General features: G+C 37.6%; 1 protein-coding gene across 7 annotated transcripts in view; it reads right to left on the bottom strand.

Moving 5' to 3' along the window:
• MLIP (muscular LMNA interacting protein) overlaps positions 1-13,151 on the bottom strand; it is a 228,300-nt gene that overhangs the window by 132,192 nt on the left and 82,957 nt on the right. The window contains exon 1 of one of the 7 annotated variants that reach the window (XM_033103384.1): positions 10,422-10,481. The exons of 5 other annotated variants lie outside the window; for them this stretch is intronic. In XM_033103384.1, the coding sequence (XP_032959275.1) occupies positions 10,422-10,460 (39 nt within the window). In that variant the 5' untranslated portion in view covers positions 10,461-10,481. Of the gene's footprint in view, positions 1-4,219; positions 4,363-10,421; positions 10,482-13,151 lie in introns of those variants that run through there. One more of the 7 variants, XM_033103383.1, reaches the window with a different exon arrangement.

Below are 13,151 nucleotides of genomic sequence, written 5' to 3'. Positions count from 1 at the left end.
TTCCATACCACTCCCTCTAGCTTTCCAACTCCAACATATCTCAGACCCCACCTCAATGAAAATCTACAGGTCCTTCCAACACTGTTTTCCCATACTTCTTTTTCTTTTGCCCAGCCTGTGTTTACCACATGACTGTATTTCCCATAATTATCCCCATGCGTACACCTCAAATGTCTCACCCCATCTCACGTCATCACTACCATTTGGGTAACTCACGGGCCTCACTACACCTAACCCCCTACTTACTCTACTCCTGCACCACAGAGGCAAACATGGTTGGGGAATGCATATCACATGGCCAGGCTCACTGGTTTTACTTCCAGTGTATGCCTTTGAGCCTCAAGCAGGCCCTTCGATACTACTCTAATCATACTGTGGTCCCATAGCCCATTCATTCTTCCACTCACCTAGGAAGCTCACAACTTTTCCTCTTTCTTCAAACCCCCACCATCTTCTTCCCTAGTCTCACTCTGACCTGATGATGACTTTGTTCCTCATTTCACTGAGAAAACTGAAACCATTAGAAGAGAACTTCCAAGGTCTCCGTCACCATATCTATTCACCCACCTAGTCTTTGAACCCTCACTTGAATACTTTACCTTATACTCACTTTTATTTATTCAATAAGGCCTTATTAAATGTCTATAAATATGAGGCACTGCTATAGGTGTTGGTGATATAACAGTGAACAAAAATCTCTCCCCTAACAGAATTTACATTGTAGTGCAGGAAGCAGCAAATTATATATGTATATATTTGTAAAATATATAGTATTTTCAATAGTTATAAGCTATGAGCACTGACTAAAAGGCTATTACAATAACCCACGGGAGAAAAAAATGTGAACTGGTGTTGCTGCAGTGATAGCAATGAGAAGTGTTAAGATTCTGGCCATATTTTAAAGGGAGAAACAGGATTTGCAGGAAAGTTAGATGTGGGAGATAAGAGTTAGACAAAAGTGAAGATGAGTATAAAATTATTGACCAGAATAATTTCAAAAAATGAGTTATTATTTACTGAAATGGGTAAAACAACAGGTGAAGCTGTTTTGAGGATAAAGCTGAAATGTGATACGCCAAATATATATCCAAGTGGAAATATGGAAAAGGGAGTCGAGTTTAGAGGAAAGTTTGTGCTGCAGGTTAAATTATTAGCGTTATTAACCTATACATGGTATTTAAAACCACACCACCAGATGAGATCACCAAGGGAGTAAGCAGCACAAATAGGGAAAGGAGAGGTGCCAGGTTGAGCCCTCCAGACTCTACCATTAAGTGATCCAGCAGCCGAGAAAGAACTAGTAAAAGTGACACGGATTTTAAAGAAAATAGAAAAGGAAACATCATTGACAGCAATAGGAAAGAGGACTGACCATAAACAAATAAAAAGCTGAAGAGAATATACTGAGGGCCCAGCCCAAATGTAAATCTGTGAATTTGTAGTGTAGCAATTTGCTTAGCTTTTGATATTCTCTTCAGGGACGCTCAATTGCCTACTAAAGGAACTGTGAATTGTAGCATTTACAGAATTGATGTTTGAAGGTGGTTTTCGCAGAGGGATGCTGAGTGTAAGGAACCTGAGAGATCTAATGAGAGTAGAGCAAATGATCAACCATTGATGGTTCAGTTTAGATAGATAAAGAAGGGGGACCTCAGGTGCAAGGGACTAGAAGTCTCTGTGGCTCAAAAACAGATTTGACAGCATGGTAAGTGTTTGGGAGAATGGCTTGGGGTCATAGTATGGTTGTGAGAGTTTAAGATTTAGAAGTACAGTAATTCTAGATGATTATAAGATCCAGGCTTTGGCCTTGAGACAGAATATCTGAGATGAAAAACAGGAAGGACACTGAGAGTGTGAAGGTCAAGGAATTGTGAGACGAGAATGTTAACAGGGCCCCCATTATGAGCACGAAAGCCGCGCGGGATGACAGCAAGGCTGGGTTGGAGAGAATGACTGAGAGCGTGGTGGCTCTATGTGAGATTGGGGTGAGGGGATACCTGGAGCTGGCTACCTGGGACACTAGGTTATTCATTAAATATTTTCTTTGGGATCATGAAACTAAACAAAAAGAACTGGATTTCCTTGAAGGCTGTTTTACCCGAGTTATAGGACTAATGAACTAACTCTGGACCACTTATTATAGGGTATATCTTTCTGGTAACTGAAAAACTAAAACATCTATGCCTTATGAAAACAATGCACATTCCTGAGTGGGTATAAAATACACCGTCAAACCCTTCTGGGCCATTTTTTTTTCTTTTTTACTATTCTTTTCTGCCTTCAAAGATATTTGCCATCATTTCCTGACTGCAGTCATGTCACAATTCCCAGGTTTCAGCTTATCACCAGAGAAGAATAAATCAACGCTTTCCTTTGTAGGAACATTAGATCCTTTGTGAGATTTGGGAGTCCCACTAGTTTTATCAGCAATACATAATACAACACACTTTCTAGATGGATTATTTTCTAGGAAGTTTTCTTTATCTGACTAATTTCTTTATCTGACTAATCTCGTCAATATCACGATGGATGGAGAGTGGTTTTAGCAAGGAAATCACAAAGAGTAGTTCAGATAATTTATCATAGACTTTCAGGTGGGTAAGAAATATAGTCCTTTAGGATTCAAAGAAGAGGTGACATTGTGACTTGTCCCAGGTTCTGTGGGCCTGCCTCATCTCCCCAGATGATGAGTATAGGTTTGTCTCAGGTTCCATCTAAGTGAAATTTAAATACTAATATATCAAAGGCTTCTGTATAAGCCCATTGTTATGAAATAAGGATAACCATTATTAATAGTAAGTGGCTTTGCCTTCAAAAGCATATCCAATTATGAAAATTTACTTCTCCAAAAGCCATGCACAATTTTTATGCCTCAATGATACTTAAATCTCTTTAAAATACAAATAGATCTGCACTTGTGTGAATAAAAACTGATGTTTCCAAAAGATGTGCTTTTATACCAATGCCCTCAAAGGAATGTCTGAACATAACCACATGCTGACAAAGAAAGCAACTGAAAAAAAAGTAAAATTATTTCCTTCTAATTTATGGTTATATTTTCCTATAGAAACATCCATATCCTACATAAAATTTCTTCACCAATGTAGCAAAACATTTCGTTTTTTTCGTTTTACTTAAACCAATACATGATGTCATTCAAGAGGAACATAAAAATGGAAAATCTAATAGCACTAAAGACTCATTCATCTTCCTAGGTTACTGTGAGAGAACAAAATCAGAGATGAATTCCTGTCCACACACATATCCTCAGAAGAGCAACCACAAAAAAAGGCAATGGTTTAGTATTCCTTTCCAGCTTTTAAACTGGGAGTACAACGTTATTTATCGTGGGGCTCTTTTCTCTATCTTTACCTAACATCCTCTTGTCATATCAAGGATGTACAGAAATTTTTATACAGAATTTCAGTAGGAAAACGATTTGAAATTACACCAACTATACTATGCATCATTTAGATGAAGAGCCACATGTTAGCCAGTAGACTGCTGACGCCCTTCTTCAGAAAAGAAAAAAATTGTATTCACTGAACACTGTGGCCAAGTTCCACTGGAGCCCAGAAATGAATCGCTATGGTGATGAAAAATCATTTTCCACACAAAGCAGAAACAGACACACGTTAATACCACTACGTTTGTTAAATGACAACACCTTTAGTTGTTGACGCCGTTCACAACCACATCTTAGCTCCTATCCTTGTGAAACTGTTTTAATCATAGAAATCAGAACTGAAAAGGTTAAAATCTTTTTCTTAATATGGTTTCAAGTGCTCGAAATCTCTGAAACTGTCACTTCCTCACCAGACAGCCAAATAATATTTTAAGAAACAGCTTTCCACCGTGCCATGCAGGCTAACTGCTCTCTTACTCAGTTTCGGGCTGCAATGCCTTCCTTTCTTCTATTTCCCTAAAAGTTCTCTTCTTCTAATGTTGACACCCACACTCACAGATGGCCACTAGCCTCCTGTTGAGAAGAGACACTACAGGATGTCTTAGCATTGACACTACACCAAGAGCAGTCCTGAGCGTTGCCCAGTAAGCAGTTCTGTCTGCCTTTAGAGTAACTGTAGATAACGTTCCATTTTAATATGCAGTCACATTTATCTACATGCAGGCAGCTCTTCCTCACGCCCTCTTGCAGCAAACACCACAGTGCACAGCCTTTGAAAGTTCTTGAAAGCATTAAGGAAAGACTTCCTTTTACCTGAGGTGTGGTCTGAATGCTCCCTGTTAAGATGCACGAGCTCATTTAGAAGCAATAGTTCCCGCAGGCACTCAGAAGCCCCTATTCTGGAAGCATTGATTCATCACAGAAGGGAGTGAGCAAACCAATGATGAGGTGGGAAGGGAGCCTCTACTGAAACAACACACACAGTCACACAGAAAAAAAAAAAAATTAATTCTAAAAAGAGGTAAAGTGGAATCTTCCCTGAAGTGAAGAATTTTGTCGGGTCCGAAGAGTAGTTTTATGTTCAGACAATTTTCAGATTTGAAACTTCATTTGAGGCCACAGTGACTGCTGAAATGGAGCTAGCAGAAGTTAAAAAAAAAAAAAAAGCCACCTATATGTGTTTGCCCTCTTTTCAGGCGTGTATTCCAATTCCATGTTCTGGGAAAAGAAGAGAGAAGCCAGATTGTGCAGCAGCAAGGAGCTGAGCATCTGCCAATCTCAGTGATCAGTGGGTCACAGTCACTGAGAACATTTAGAGGTACAAATATATGCAAACACTGTGTCTAAATAAAGAACTAGAAAGCACACAGTGATCATTTCAAATAATCAATGACTTTAATTATCGGTCGTTGGCATGTAAGCAGCATGCGACGATATAGGAGCATCTGCAGTGACTGACGTTTTGCTATTAACCAAATCAGCTATAAAATAAAGCTTGCAATCAAACATTTGTCAAAACGAAATTCCATCCCAAAGTTCCTAGAAGACAGACAGTGAGTGTCCTGAGTGCAGACAAACAAACCTCAAAACTTCACACATGAAAATAACTGGAGTCTTCAGCTTTCAGTATTTCTGCTTTCTATGTATTGATTTTTCTCCAAATCTGTAATATTTATATTTGGACTGTGACAATGAAAGATGTGTCCCAAGAGCAATTATAGACCAAAGGATATAGGAAGGAATGAAAGTTTTATTTTAAGGACCTGGATTGTGCCTCTCAACATTTAAAATGTTATCAAAAGCCTGAATTTGTGGAATCATTACAAGTAAAATAATTGTCAAAAGTGACTCTGTTAGCACACTGGGAAAAAACAATCCGAACAACAGTATTTTCTGACCTATAAAATGATCTAAAATTTTTAATATAAGTGCTGTGTTACATCACTAAACAAAGTATGTGCCTTTTCTATGCTATGTATATTTACATTTTATATACTCAAAAGAAAATATAATACCCTCCTGCCCTCAAAGACTTTACAGTCCAATTGAGAATATAGAACAGGTATACAAATAACAGAGATACTGAGAGAGAGAGAGAGAGAGAGAAAGAGAGAGAGAGAGAGATCCATGCTGAATTCTCAAACTTTGTACATAAACCACCTGGAGGTCTTGTTAAAATGCAGTTTCTGTTGAGGACATCTGGAATGAGGCCTCAGATCCTGCATTTCCAACAAGCTCCCATTTGATGCCCTGCTGCTGGTCTGCGATACTTTTAAGTAGTAAAGACATAGAGGGATTTTTAGAGCATGGTGAGATCACAGCCACCTGGAGTAATTCAAGGAGAAAGTGGCATTTGAATTGCACTTAGAAGGATGGGGGAATAGGGAGCTATAAGGTGGGAAAGAACAGAACTTATTTCAGGCAGAGAGAAAAGCTAGAGTGAAGGCACCTGTAGTGAGCAGCCGGTGCAGTCGTAAAGGACGACCGAGGAGTCAGATTGTACACTGGCTGTGTGTGGGACCTAGGGAAAGTTACCGAACCTCCCGAAGACTCCATCCTCTCACCTGGGAAGTGTGGAGAAGAACAGTACGTATTTCACAGGGTTCTTATGAGGATAACAATTAAATTCAGCATGCAAAGCCTTAACTCTGTGCCAGCAAATACTTCATATATATCACTCCTGTTAGTATTGTTGTTATTCAGTTTGGTAAATAACATAAATGAGAATAAAGGAAAATAAGTCTAGAAAAGTAGGTTAAGTCTGTGTGTGTGTGTGTGTGTGTGTGTACACACATATTTATATATACTATTATACATATAATTATCTATTATGTATCTAATTACTATTATATGTATACAATGGGCAGCATTATTAAATCCTAGAGACCATTCATCTCAAAGTTCTAATGGGTGGCTCCCCAATGAGAAGTAAGAGTCCAGTCCATGGTCAATGAATCAATCAGTTTATTCTAAATGGATTCAAACAACTACAAAATTCTCATGCTATCGCTCATTCCATCCTTCTCCCTCTGATCTTTTCTTTCTCTCATTCTCTCCCCAAACACATGTTGGCACAATCAAGTTTGGGAAAGGAAATACCCAGGGCTTTTGCCCTACTTAAATTCTTCCTTGAATCATTTGCAACATGAAAATCAAAGAAATTAATCCAAATTGCTATTTTGCTCTGTGTCTTATTGGCAACTTTTCACTAATCATTTTCTTTCCCTTGTTTTATTAATCAATAACTGTTGGTGTTATAGTCTAGTATAGACTATTATACTGATAGAAATCATAATTCTTACTTAAAAATTCATAATAGTTATGCTTTATAAAAGCATGCATCAGCCATCTGGTTAGTAACTACATATAGCCTCAAAGAGCTCATGTATTTAGGACAATTTCTATAGAAACCATCCTCATTTGAATAGAAAATGATGGCACCTGGTCAAAAAAAAAAAGAAAGAAAAGAAAAACAGGCCCCTATCTTAGATGCTGAAGAGCAAGTAAGTTACTTACACAGGATGCGGGAAGAGGGGAGTGTCTATTCTCCATTTACAACCACTTTTCCTACGGATCAAAAGGTCCCATAAGGGTCTGCCCAAGACACTGATGCATTTTGTAAACAAACATTTAATGATCTCTCTTCCACTAAGGAACACAAACTGCTCTGTTGAATAAATCTTTTTCCAAAAGAAAATAGTTTGTCAAAGTTCGCAAGAGACAAATACAATCCAAAATTCTCTTTAAAATCTGGCATTGTTGATGGCTAAAGGAGGGCATCCTTCACATTTCTTACTAAACAAATATCACGGCAACATCTTCCAGCCAAAAGACTCTTAAGATATTGCTTTTCAAATAAATAATATAGAAGAAATAGTCTCTTTTCTTGGCATGGGAAACAAATTTGCGAACAAAAATCGATTAGTCCTCAAAAGTTTGCCAAGAAACATGTCAGTGATTAAACAGATCCAGTTGTCCAGGCTATTCAGATGTCCATTTGTCTGTTCTTTATGCCTTGTGCTTGATAAAAGAAGGTACAGGAAACCGCATTGATTTATATTAATAAACACCTGTTGAGTGCCAGGCGCTATTCTAAGCTCTGGGAGACATCAAGATAAAGACAACTCGGACCTTACTCTCAACATGGTTGATGACACACCTTCATAAGTTACACTGGTGGTGAGTAAAGTAGAAGAGAGTGCAAAGTGGTATGCTAAATATAGACAGCATGGGGAAATGGTCTCGGGCCAATCCCAGGAAGATTTCACTCTTAGCTTCTGCACTCGTAGTTCCTGTTTCCTGTGTCCAATATCGGGTAACTTATTCTGTTTTAGCCCTGAGCGGTGTTTATTTTTTCCTCTAAAGATGGGAATCACCAAGAGTTTGGATCCCTGTCTCCAGGGTAACAGGTGATTCCAGGGACCACAGTAAGGACTATCCCAATTCACAGACTCAGAATTGAGTGTCCGATATTTAAAGTGAATTCTGACATCTCATCAAAAACGCATGAATGAGATTCCATCGCAGCCTAAGTTGGGCCTCATCTCTATAGAGTATGTGTACTGGCTTCATCTGGATTGCTTCCAGTGCTGTTGTCACTGCTTGTAGATTCTCTTCACTTAGATGGAACCTGAGACAAACCTGTGCTCATCATGTGGGGAGATGAGGCAGGCCCACAGAACCTGGGACAAGTCACAATGTCACCTCTTCTTTGAATCCTAAAGGACTATATTTCTTACCCACCTGAAAGTCTATGATGAATTATCTGAACTACATCTTTGGAATATATTATCCTCATGAAAAGGACGCTAGTAGCCCTCCAGTAAACCAGAAGCTTCAAAATACTGAAAAAATCTAGTACCTAAGTGAGATGGTTTGACGTGATTATATATTCAGAAGAAATGAATAGGCCTTATACAAGGTGTGGTATGCCCCACTCTCTGTCACTTATTAGCTACGGGACCCAAAGCAGATTCTTCATCTCTCTGAGCTCTATTTATTTATGACCAGAGAATTTATCACACAAACCGGGACACTCTTTAGCATGAAAGGTGGACAAGGCATTACTAGTCGTTTTTCTTTAGGACAATAGACATAAAATGTAACTATTTGGGGCAAACCAAGACATAATTTTGAAATATCTCAATTATGTTGTGAGGTTAAAATGGCATGATATAATATGCTATTATAGAAAGTTTGACAATATATGTGTTCAATAACAATTATGGCTCCCTTCTCAGAAATAGAAATTGTGTATTGGTTAGGGGTGGGGATGGCATGAGAGACTTATTGTGTTATCTTCTTTAAAAATGAGCAACATAAACGGCTGACATGCTACTTACACTGCTTAGGATGCTTTCCAGCAACCCTCTCCCTAGTTAATTCCTCTTTACCCTACTGAGTTCCAAGAAACTCAGAGATCCCACGGTGAATCATTTTCATTTGCATCGTGAGAGTAACACAATTTCTGACACACAATGTATTTCATAAAATCACTACCTGAAGACTCGTACCCGACTCCATGGGTTACATACAACCTTCTTCATAAAGATCCTTTGTGAACCCTATGACTTGCCCACTAGTCAATAAAAATGACTAGTAATGTCTTGTCCCCCTTTCATGCTCAAGAGTGTCCCAGTTTGTGTGATAAATTCTCTGGTCATAAATAAATGGAGCTCAGAGAGATGAAGAATCTGCTTTGGGTCCCATAGCTAATAAGTGACAGAGGGTCGGGCAAGTCATAGGGTTCACAAAGGATCTTTATGAAAACCAGATTTCGCAGGAGTCACCCAACAATGGAGTAGTAAGTTCACAGATCTATCATTTGCTCCATAGCCTCCAAAATGAATCATTACTTAGACTAAAGGGTTTTCTTGAATGAGGGTACATATGCATTTAAAAAATAATTGAGTGGGTGAAGAGTTGCAGGTGAATCAAATTACATTGGGGTAGTTACTGCTTTTGGTTTTAGATTTGACCCTTAGTAATTTTCACCCATGGAAAAACTAACTGATGCCCCAACATGCCAATGTATTCCCGCAGGATGGGAGGTGTCCTGGGACCAGTGCTGCCATGCACTGAAGATAAGAATGAATGATGGATCACCACTGCATTCCTAGTGCTTAACATTTAGTAGATACTAAATATACATTTGTTGAACATATATCTCTCTAGGGTAGTGTATGCCTGCCCTACAGAAAATAAGAGGTAAGAAACAAAGGTGCTGGGGGTTAAGTGTAAAGAAATAGCAGATAAAACACAAAGCTTTTCCCCCAGCAACTCACCTTAGCTAGTGGGAGGTCAGGAGCTACAACAGCGATTTAACATTCCACCAACACTTCACTGACTAAGGCTTCCTAAGTCGGAAATGGGGACTGTGTCAAAGGTGAGATATTAAGAAGCAAGATAGAAAATAATACAGGAGAACATTTTATTTATTTTCTTCTCACAGTGTGTGAGAAGGATATAAGAAGGACAATTTTCAAGTTAATAAAATAGATCATTTAAAAGTATTTTATATATCATGAAAGGGAAACTGAAATCACAACCATGTTACCTGAAAAGAGAACTTTACCTGTTTATCAAATTTGCCCACAGATTAGAGAGACTATTAAACATTTACAACAAAACACAGCTCCCACACTTTTATAAAGAAGCTAGATTATCTAACTCATAGAGATTTTGTGATAATTAAATGAAATTACACATGGGACATCCGCAGCATGACGCCTACCATATAATAAGCTCTCAAACACGATTAATTGTTGTTGTAGCTATATAATATCAATTTGTCCAAATTAATTAGCAATCTAACATTAAGTATATATTTAAAACCAATAAATGGCAGTTACATAATCATCATTTTAAAATTTCATTAAAATACTGTTACTAAATATATATTCCAAAGTACTTTACTTTAAAATTAGCATGTTGATTTCTTTTTTTTTTCTGATCAACTTATATTATTCTTTTGCCTTTATATTTTTGTATACAATAAAACTCTATTTTCACTTACAATTTTGTTAGTTGGTAAGTCCACACCAACTATTCCCATCAAATCTGCCTATTCTAATTACCAGCAAATCCTAAACAGCAACACTTTCAAGAGTCTTTGGTTTTGAATATCACAGTACTGTTTTGTTCAGAAATCTAATTACAGTGTTCCTGGAAGAAATATTTTAAGAATCACTTCTCAGTCTTTTGGAAGCATGTATTGACATTAATCAATCTGGTTACCTGGAAAGAGTTAGGGATGTTGAGCAGGCCGGCAATGTGTAAGTCTTAGATTCCAATATGCTGCCCCTACTGTACCATGCCCAGTTATGTATATATACATATTTTTTTCAAATCAACACATGACTGTGTAGGAGATGAGTGAGCCTGCAAACTATGTGAAAATAAGTTCTAGAGAGTCTAATGACATTCAGTTGAGCGGTCTGTAGGCATAAAGGAATTCGAAACACAAAAAAATTATTGTTCCACTGCATAGTTAATAAAATGTTTTGCTGTAAAAATAGAATGCCCTCTTTCATTCTGGAGACATTTACTAAGGTCCATAATGTATCATTTCAATTCTCTCAATAAGCTTACCAGTAAAAATGCAATGTGTTTTCCCTCAAGATTTCAATTTCTTCTTAAATTGTTACGTAAAATATTTTTCCTTTAAAAACTGACATGGGAAAAAAACAAAACAAAACGAATCCCTCTTCAAAATATTTTTTTGGGGAAAGAAGAATTAATAATTATTATGTACCCATAATATTTCCTATGAAAATGTACATGAGACTTTCATCTCAGAAAAAAAATCTGTGGACTTACACTAATTCATTTCTTTTTAAATAAACCTTTGGCTTTTCTAGACTACTAACCGTGAGCTCAGCAGCCAGAATGCTGGACTTGAATCCCGATTCTGCCACTTAAAAGCTGTGTGACTTTTGATAAATTACTTAACCTCTCACTGCCTCAATATTCTCATCTGTAAACTAGGAATAATAAGAGCAGCTACCTCAAAGGGTTGTGGTTGTATGAATTAGTTTACACATAAGGCTTGGGAACAGTACCTGGCATAGAATAAGCTTTAATAACTATTAACTGTTATTATCAACTCTTACTAACAATAGGATGAGTATATATGTTTCAGTAGTTCGTTCATTATTTCTGACCTTCCTCCACCCATTCTCACAGCCCACTTCCAACACTTTTGAAAATAATCAATGAATGACCTCTTAACTGTTCATATCATTCACTTTTTTCCTGAACATCTAAGTTAATGACATTGTTGGCTCCTTTCTTCACCTAGAAAGTCTTTCTCCTTCTCTGCTCTGAACCCACCCTGCCCTGGCTGTTGCCCAGTCACTCCTTTGTGTCTCCTCCTCTGAAAGAAAGAGCCCAGAGACTCAGCACTTAGCACTTCCTCTTCCTTTTGTCTGAATTCTCTCCTCCCTGATAGTTTTCCTTTACTCTCATGGTGTTAATACTTATGAGAGCTGGCTGGCTCTCCAAATACACCTCCACTTTTGCCCTCTCTCCCAAGCCCCAGCTTCTCTTCTGTGATGTTTTACTTGATGGTTTTAATCCAATCACCATAGTACAAGTGGTTGGACTGGGGAGTTGAGGAGCGTAGGTTTGAGGCTTGGCTATCCTGTTTATGAGTTTCATGACCTTGATCAATTTTCTTAATTTCTCAAAATCGCCATTTCCTCATCTGTAATAGACCATTTAGAAAACCCATCTCACAGGCTTCATGAAATAATACAACAGATGTAAAGTACTTGACATAATGCCTGGTACATAGAATACACTCAATATATGCTAGATTATCATTAATATTAATGCCCAGTTGAATATGTTGACATTTTTTTTTTTGACATTTTACACACATATATAAAATAACTCTTCTTGTCCACAATTTCTAGAAACACGTTACTGGTACCATCATTTTCAAGACACCATATTTTGGCCTCTTTATTATTTTGTCTCATTTGTTTCTATCCTCTGAAATAAAATATAGTAACATATTCTTCAATTGTCATTTAAAAATTTCTCAGCTGTGTATTTTGTTGCCTACTTTAAAGGTTATATTCTGCAGCCTTCCTTACTGGTAGGTGTGACCATATGATTAAGCTTTGACCAATGAGATGTAATTAGAAATAAATCTCCTTAAAATGATGTGCCATGCCCTTCATTATCTAATCCTCCATCCTGTTCTCTGGAATTTGGATGTGAAGGCTGGATCTCTCGCAACCACAGTAGACCCTGATGATAAAAGTTTCACTGTAGAGATGATAGAAAAATGAATAAATTGGCAGGAGGAGCGCTCAATCAAAGTAAGTACGGAACTTTTTTTGTTTAACATGAGAGAGATGTAAACATGTATTGTGAGGATTTTCTCTTGTCTACAGCCAGATCTAATCTTGAATGAATTAATAACATTTTCATTTCTAACTCTTCCCCAACATGCACCCTTCATTCTAGCCCAAGTGGTTTCCTCACAATTTCCCAACTTGCTTTTGCTCAAATTGCTCCATTTTTCTGTATTCTATTCTCACCCTCAAGTATCTTGAGTTTGCTCAACCAAAAAGTTTCAGATCTTCCAGGAGATATCTGATGTTTGAAGTGCTTGACTCTCTCCCTCCCATTTGACTGTTGTAGCATTTATATACGTTTCCACATCATCAATTTTCCCCATGGGATAGTCTGTCTCTTGAATTATTTGCAAGATAATTAATAACTAGGTGTTGTAGGG

This window comes from Rhinolophus ferrumequinum, chromosome 3, assembly GCF_004115265.2.
Source record: "Rhinolophus ferrumequinum isolate MPI-CBG mRhiFer1 chromosome 3, mRhiFer1_v1.p, whole genome shotgun sequence".
NCBI lineage: Eukaryota > Metazoa > Chordata > Mammalia > Chiroptera > Rhinolophidae > Rhinolophus > Rhinolophus ferrumequinum.
Note: the sequence above shows the minus strand (reverse complement) of the source record. Positions and strands in the feature narration are given on the sequence as shown.